Source organism: Dipodomys ordii, unplaced genomic scaffold, assembly GCF_000151885.1.
Source record: "Dipodomys ordii isolate 6190 unplaced genomic scaffold, Dord_2.0 Scaffold17, whole genome shotgun sequence".
Lineage (NCBI taxonomy): Eukaryota > Metazoa > Chordata > Mammalia > Rodentia > Heteromyidae > Dipodomys > Dipodomys ordii.
Window position 1 is genome coordinate 11777537 of NW_012267233.1, and position 9135 is coordinate 11786671.

The following is a 9135-nucleotide window of genomic DNA, read 5'->3' on the forward strand; positions in this document are numbered from 1 at the left end:
GGAGGCTGGGAAGGGATGTGAAGGGTAAACCAAAGGAGGAGGCTGCAATGCTTGGTAAGAAATGTACGCATTATCCTACCCATGTAATTGTAACCCCTGTGTACAGTATGTTCACAAATAAAAAATAAATAAATAAATTTAAAAAAATAAAAATAAAAAAAGAAATGTACTCATTAGCTTGCCCATGTAATTGTAACCCCTCTGTACAGTATTTTCACAATAAAAAAAGAGAAAAAAAAGGACTGATTTCTAAACCAGAAAATCTGAGATAACTTTTTATTCCAAATTTTAGTGAGTCTATGAATTTGATTAACCAAGTTAAGAAAGTACTATGTAGTTTTACAGTCCAGGAAACAGGTAAATGCCTATTGTGAATCAGACATTGTACTGCATCAGGAGCCAGCAACAAAACCTATTCCATCTAGTTTTGTAGATAAAGTTTTGTTAGCATATGGCCACATTCATTATTTTATTAATCATCAAAGGCTACTTCCACAGTATATCAGAAAAGTGGAATAGCTGTAACAGAAAACACATGGCTTACATAATCTAAAATATGTACTAACTGGCTCTTTACAAATGTAGTACCTATGCTAGATGAAGAAAATCAAGCATGACCAAGTTACAACTTCTAACTCAAAAGGGCACAGTTTAACTATATCCGAAATATTTCTCTTAAGTGAACACAAGCGCGCACACACAGACATAGACAGACAGACAGACAGACAGACAGACACACACACACACACACACACACATACACAGGAGTAAAAGGGTATGGAGAAAACAAAGCTAATTATATAACAAAATCTAGAAAGATGAAGTTATGCAATAGAACAAATATTTATCTCTGAACTTCCCAAATGACAAAACTGAGAAATTTTCAAGAATATTAGGAATTTAAAAAACTTAGCATTTAACTGAGAGATCCTGAAAAAATTAAAGGATAGCCATGCACCAGTGATTCACACCTTGTAATCCTAGCTACTCAGAAGGCTGAGATCTGAGGATCAGAGTTCAAAGACAGCCAGGCAGGAAAGTCCATGAGACTCTTATCTCCAATAAAACCACTAGAAAACCAGAAGTGGTGCTGTGGTTCAAGCGGTAGAGCATTCACCTTGAGCTGAAGAGCGCAGGGACAGCGTCCAAGCCCAGAGTTCAAGCCCCATGACCAACAAAACAAAAAACAAAAAGTAAAGCTGTGGCTCAGAGTAGAGCACTAGCCTTGAGTGAAATAGCTCTGGGATAGTACCAAAGCCTAGAGTTCAAGCTCCAGGATTGGCACAAATAGAAAGAAAAGAAAAGAAAAGAGGAGAGGAGAGGAGAGAAAGGAGAGGAGAGCAGAGGAGAGGAGAGGAGAGGGAAGGGAAAAGGAAAAGGAAAAGGAAAAGGAAGAAAAGAAAAGAAGATGAGAGGGGAGCGGAGGAGAGGGGCGGGGCGGCGAGGCGAGGAGGCAAGGCGAGGAGGAGAAGAGGAGGGGAGAGGAGAGGAGAAAAGAGGAGAGGCGAAGAAAGGAGAGGAGAGGAGAGGCGAGGTGGAGGAGAGGAGGGGAGGCGAGGAGAGGAGGAGGAGAGGAAGAGGAGAGGAGGGGAGAGGAGGAGGAGAGAAGAGAGGAGAGGCGAAGAAAGGAGAGGAGAGGCAAGGAAAAGAGAGGAGAGGAGAGGAGGAAGAGAGGAGGAGGAGAGGAGGAACATTGCCTTTCAGATCCATTTTCACAGAAAATATATAAGCAACCTAAAAATTACTGCTTCTTGTAATGTCCTTCAATAAATGTGAAAGGCTATATAATTTGGAAAACAAAGAACTGAAGTGAAACATGCTATCACTTTATATTGGCAGATAAAGTGCAGAGGATACAGATTAGTAGAATAGTTTAGTGGTAGAACACTTGCCTAGTAAATGTGAAGCCATGAGTTTGATTTCCAGCAAAGGAAAAAAAAAAGCAGGAAATATAGAGGAAAACATGAATGAATAAATAAATAAGATAGCAAACTTTCTATGTAGAAACATAAATAATCTTATGGAAAATGCTAAACTAATTACTAGAAGTAACTGAAGATCTTGGACTATAAATCATGAACTTAAAATGTGATTTTATATATAACACAATGAAACTCACTAGACACTCTGAAAGGAGAGGAGAACGTAGAGGAAAGAAAGTAATACAAGTAGGGTGCATTTGATCAAACTACTGTACATTATATATCTTTATGTAAACAATCTCAGTGAAACTTTCTACAATTCATCCTAACAAAATTTTTACACCAAAGATTTTCATATCAAGAATAAAGTATAAGGGCTGGGAAGGTGGCTCATGCATGAGGCCCTGGGTTCGATTCCTCAGCACCATATAAGCAGAAAATGCCAGAAGTGGCGCTATGGCTCAAGTGGTAGAGCGCTCGCCTTGAGCTGAAGAGCTGAGGGACAGCGCCTAGTCCCAGAGTTCAGGGCCCACAACCAGAAAAAAAAAAAAATGAATAAAATATAAATGCTTCTAGTCGAATTCAAATTTTTGATATCCCCAGTAAGAAATATTACATCAAATTTCTGCAAAAATTTCTTGAAATATCTTTATCTATATGTCATTCTGCTATAGAGGTTTTTTCACTCTATACCATATATTGCTTAAATGCTTAGTATGACTCACTAATTTGTTTTAGAAATTCAGTAACTGATCAAGATCCATAGCCTGAAAAAGGCTGTTCTAGATACCAAGAACAGAGAGTACAAAGAGGATGTTAGATATTAATTTGTATCCTCTTCTTGTTAGAAAGAAAGTTATCCATCGAAGGAATAAAACAAATGCCTATTTATTGACAACATCAAAATTTTTCTCAAAAATTTTCTGGCTCTATATAAATGTGTAAACATTAACTTCAAATTTGCAACCACATATCCTGGAAGAAAAAACCTTGCCCTAGAAAATTTTGAAAATGAGAATTTATTTCTACCATGAAAGAACTTTAATATGATTCACAGGCAGAATAAGGTTGCCAAAAATAAGTCTTCTAATAGCTATAATGGTTACCCTTTAAATAAAATGATTTACCATTTATCCAAATGGATTCTCAAATTATCCCTCTTTTTCCTTTAGCAAAATTAAGCTTTATCTGCTCTAATTCCCAGTATTTGGTCAATCCCCTAACTATGATTTATGTCTACAAAAAAAGGCTATAAGTCTTCCTGTTAGGTAAAGTAGAAAAGCACATGCTAATCCAAAAGCTATCTAAGTAGCTCAATTAGAGCACAATTATGTTTTATGCCACTAAAAATAGGACAACTGTCATAATTCTATCAGTCTAAATACTAACATGGCTCTAAATCTGTATTCAATACTGCAAATTAGCTTATAGGTTTCTAACAATGAAATCAGTTAGTGACAACAGCTTTAAATTTTTATTAAGCAATATTTCTCAGGAAAAACAAAATATGGAACAGGAATCAACAATTAAACCCACAATTGACAAAAGGGAAGAGGAGTATGAGAAAATAAAAAAAGAAGAAAGAGAGAGAATAAGCAAGAAAATCAGCAATGTCTCTTGACATGATCTAGTATATTTTGAGGAGATCTGTGATTAAATTTGTAGAAATGAAGATATTGCAAATTTAATAATTAACAATAAACTACCACTTTAACTTATATTTTAATTTCCCACGAATTTTCCCCAAGGACTGTTTGAAAAAAAAAAAGAAAACAAAACAGTGGAAATTTTTCTGGAACCACCAAACCAAGCAAAATTGAAAACAGTTTTTAAGAGAAGAACACCTTCTCCTACTTATAGAATTGATCTACCAAATTTTGTTAGGTACAATTAGAAAAAACACAAATCAGCACTAACATCACTAAAGCACAACTGAAAATGTTCACTTGAAAAGTAATAGTAACTTAGAATGCATATTTTAATGGAGGCAAGGTCTAACTTTAGTCTCTGACAATAGATCAATAGATGATGCCTGAAGACTGTCAAAACATAACCAGCAGATAGCTTCAACCCTTGGGGGGAAGGGAGAGTGGGCCCAGTGATGAAGATATACCAATCTCGAACAAACCTCACAAAAAAGGCATAATTTACTAAAACAAATCTAAAAGCAGTGACTGATAATTCTTCTAACTGTAAAAAGGCAATGATGAAATTTGTTGACTGAGCTAACATGTAATGTTTTGCATTCACTAAATACTTGCCAAGGGACTAATTTTGGCAAGCTATTATTGTTACTGCTAGACAAAAACATCTGAAAGCCAGGTGCTATTGGCTCACACCTGTAAGACCTCAGGAGGCTGAGCTCTAAAGACTGCAGTTTGAAGCCAGCCCATGCAGCTCATGCAGCAAAGTCAATGAAACTCTTAACTCCAATTAATTACCAGAGAAATGGAAGTGGAGTTGAGTGGCTCAAAGTGTAGAGCTCAAGGACATTGCCCAGGCCCTAAGTTCAAGCCTCACAACCCACAAAAATAAATAAAATAAATAAAAGAGATATTATATAAGGTCTCTTTTAGTTATAAAATGTTATAATTCATAGTGAATTTCAGACTTTCCAAAATTTTAGAATAACCCCATGTCTTTTCTCTATAATCAACAAAGAAAGGGAACATAGAGACCATAGTTGCTACCAAGAGAAAGGCTATTAGAAAGAAACTCAGAGACCAACTTTACTACCAAAAAAGATCAAAATCTACTGAAAGGCATTTTGAGGGATCTGAACCTAACATGTTCTAAAATCAAATGGTAAATGCACATGTATATATAACCTACAAGTTTTACAACAGTAAAAACTAAAAAGGTACATTCTACTAGACTAAAACTATGATCAGTAATAACTGAAATTCTAGCTTTTCAAATTCATTACAAGTTACCTGGTGGCAAATCAGGATCTGTAGGAGCAGACTGTTGAACTTTTCGAGGTTTTATTGATGATTTTGTGTTCTCTGAAGTACTACGGTTAGTGGAATTAGAACCACAGCTTTCATGGTCATCCTATTTTTATTTTAAAGAAAGAAAAACAAATCAATGACATTCAAGACCCAGAAAAATTTTATTTAATATGTGAAGTTTATGGATTACTATGGAAAATAATTAGGTAGATTTCTAACTTTATTTTTTAGTGCTAAAAACGTACATTAGTTCAATATTTGCAGTCTCAAAAAACAGTATTGCATTTAAAAAACAGTAGTACTTAGGGGAGGAGTCCAAAGGTATAACTCTTCTGAACAACTAATGTACTGTTTAACAAAATGAATACCAGGATATTGAAACAGGTTTTAGGGGAGAAAACAAAAGAGGGGGACATGAATGAAGGAAGGGTGAACAAATGCAATCATTATATTCAATGTACATTATGTAAAAAATAAGCTATGTAACTTGAGAATAGGGATATAGGATGGGATAAATGGGGGAAAATAATGAAGGAGTGATATTGATCAAGAAGCATTTGTACTCACAACCTGATTTAGGGAATTGTAACCTCTTTCTACAACTACTAATCAAGAAAAATACCTTTTAAAAAAATAAAAGAGCCGGACACCGGTGGCTCAAGCCTGTAATCCTAGCTACTGAGGAGGCTGAGATCTGAGGATCACGATTCAAAGCCAGCCCTGGCAGAAAAGTCCATGAGACTCTTATCTCCAACTAATGACCAGAAAACTGGAAGTGGCACTGTGGCTCAAGCAGTAGAGCGCTCGCCTTGAGCTGAAGAGCGCAGGGACAGCATCCAAGCCCAGAGTTCAAGCCACATGACCGACAAATAAATAAATGAAAAAAAGTAATTTAAAACTAGATCTTCATCTAGTAGCTGGTATCAAAACAAACTCCTTGACAATATCCAAATATCCAATGAATTTTTATTTATGGCTTTAGCAAACGATATTAATACATATTAATTTAAAAATATATATGCTACTTTTAAACAACTTCTATCTTGCCAGGAGCTGGTGACTCGCACATACAATCCTAGCTACTCAGGAGTCTGAGATCTGAGGATCATAGTTTGAAGCCAGCCCAGGAGACTTTTATCTCCAATTAATCACCAAAAGTAGAGCTGTGTGTTACCCAAGTGGTAGAGTACTAGCCTTGAGCAAAACATCTCAGGAACAGAGCTTGGGCCCTGAGTTCAAATCCTAAGACCAGTATAATAATAATTATCATTTCCATCTCAAAGCATGGAATTAAGCTTCTCCCATTTGTTTATATGTTAAATTCCTCATAATATAGATTAACGCTCACTTCTTAATCAACTTTAATGATTTGTGTGTTTGTGGGGGAAGGGGGGTACTGAGGTTTGAATTCAGGGCCTTGTGCTTGCTAGGTAGATGCTCCACCACTTCAGTCAAGCCCTTTAAAGGTTAATTTTAAACATGTTTAGAATCTTGTGGATCTCATTTAACAATGTTTCATTTTGATTTATACTAGATAGGATGTTCAACTGAGTTTTGATATGAGTAAAATAGAAACTTAAATCAGGGAAGGCAGAAGACAGTGAATGTAGTCAAAGTACTTTATATGCACATCTGAAAAGAAAACAATTAAACCTACTGAAGCTGCAATTAATCAATTTGACCAAGGGTGACTGTGCATATGCATGTATACACTATGTATGTACAAATATGTGATTGGAAATGTCACAAGGAAACATACTTGCACCCCATTATATGCTAATAAATTTTTTAAAAAGAAGTATTTCTAAAACTAACTGATAAAAAGATATAAAGATGGCAAAAGTAGAAATGGAACTTGTTATTGTACCACTATTTATATTTGACCTTTAAATTATACTCATATTGATTAAAATAATGACAAAGATAAAAAAGAAAAAAGAAACTTAAGTAACATATTTTTATAAAACTTATCCTCATTTATAAAATGCAAAGTTATAATTATTTTCCTATCTTGATTCAATTGATGATTTGCTAACTTGTAAGACCTGTGTTCAAGGATTTCAGAACATACCAAACATATATATAACTATTTCTAAAACAATAACACTTCTTTATAATAGGGCACAGAGTTATTCATTAGAAAAACCAGATAGGTCAAGCCCTTCAAATACAATGAAGAAGGACAAGGAATAGTGGCTAATGCCTGAAAACCTAGCTTCCCAGGAAGCAGAGACTGAGAGAATTGAGATTGGAATACAGTCTGTACAAAAAGTTCCTGATCCCTATCTCAATCAATAGTTGGGAGCAACAATACATGCCTATCATCCCACCTAAGACAAAATTAAAAAGGAGGATCACGGTTCAGGCCAGACTGAGTATAAATGAAAAACCTATACAAAGTAACTGAAGAAAAAAAGAGCCACAGGCATGGCTCAAGTGGTAGCAGGCCTATCTAGCAAATGTAAAGGCCTGAGTTCAAACCCCAGTACCACCAAAAATAACAAAAAAAACATGATGTGACATAAGGGACTATAATGTAGAACCTTAGTGGTAGAGCACTTGACTAGCATACACAATGCTCTAGGTTCAATTCACAGTATCAAAAGAAAAGCAATTTGAATATAATGTTTAAGTTAAGGATGGACACTAAATGGGGGAAGAGCCATTAACAAAAGCAAACAGTATATTATAAGGAAAGATGATTAGTAAACTAAGGCCAGATATGCAAGTATGGAAATATCCCAATGAAATCTCCCTTGTACAACTAATATATGTTTATTTAAATTTATTTTCAAAATATATGGCCAGCATATATGTAATATTTAAGCTAATTAGAAATCTTCAAAAATATTCATGCTAATTAAAAATTTTCAAAAACAAATAAATACACCAGAGTACACACAACAACAGAAGTTAAAGGCATGGAGTAGTTCAATAAAAACAGGGTACTAAGAATGATAGAGATATAGTCAGTCCTCATAGTTGAACTGCTTCAGGATTTGGTAATTAATAGGAGGCTGTTCATCAGCAAACTGTAAGAAAGGAGATCTAGTGATTCCAGTAGAGAGACAAAAACAAACAATATATGAGTAGCTCCAAAAATAAATTCGAATTTAAACTGGAATTAACAAGCCTAGATTGTTCTTTAAAAAAAAAAAAAAAAAGAAGGCCGGGTGCCAGTGGCTCACGCCAGATCTCAGGAGGCTGAGATCTCAGGATCACCGCAGTTCAAAGCCAGCCCAAGCTAGAAAGTCCATAAGACTCTTATCTCCAATTACCCACTAGAAAACTGGTAAGTGGCACTGTGGCTCAAGTGGTAGAGCACTAGCCTTGAGCTGAAGAGCTGAGAGACAGCGCCCAGGCCCAGAGTTCAAGCACCACGACCGACAAAAAAAAAGGCATTAGGAGGCTAGGGATGTAGCTTGGTGGTAAGTGCTTACCTAGCATACATGAAGCCCTGGATTCAATTCCTCAGTACCACATCAACAGAAAAAGCCAGAAGTAGTTCAAGTGGTAGAGCACTAGCCTTAAGCAAAAGAAGCTCGGGGATAATGCCCAGGCCCTGAGTTCAAGCCCCAGGACTGGCAAACACACACACACACAAGCACACACGCACACACACAGAGGCATTAGAAGAAAATGTATATAGGAGAGTAGTAAGTCTCACACACACACACACAGGCATTAGAAGAAAATGTACATAGGAGAGTAATAAGTAAAAGCACCTGGCAATTTCTGATGCCATTTTAAAGTAAAAAACAAAAATAAAAACAAAACAAAAAACACAAAAACCTTTAGCTTAAAAGAAAAATCATCACAAGAGCAAAGATACCAACAGGAAGAGTGAATGGTGGTACTCCATTCATCAATTCACTAATTGATTAATTCCCAATAATTTTATAATAGCATAATACTAGTGATAAACTTAGTTCATGCATTTCATCTATATGAACCAAAATTCCAAGAATAAAAATAATAATCACTACATCTGCCAATATGATAAGGTACCAGAGACAAAAGCTATGGAAACCTCCTTTAGTAAAAACAATTTTTCAATATCACACTTTAGAGAATATATTAACAAAAAGTGAAACTTTTATAAATCAGCTTGGCTTCAAATGTTAGTGATACAGTGTGGAGGGGGAGAAAATATTTGATTAAAAATTTTTAAATATTTGATGGGGCTGGGAAGGTGGCTCAGTGGTAGAGCACTTGCCTTGCATGCATGAGGCCCTGGGTTCGATTCCTCAGCACCACATAAG

General features: G+C 35.7%; 1 protein-coding gene across 1 annotated transcript in view; it reads right to left on the minus strand.

The window, feature by feature from the left end:
• Vps13b (vacuolar protein sorting 13 homolog B (yeast)) overlaps window positions 1-9135 on the minus strand; it is a 548051-nt gene that overhangs the window by 524072 nt on the left and 14844 nt on the right. The window contains exon 4 of the mRNA XM_013012393.1: window positions 4856-4976. Within this exon, the coding sequence (XP_012867847.1) occupies window positions 4856-4976 (121 nt within the window). The remainder of the gene's footprint in view (window positions 1-4855; window positions 4977-9135) is intronic.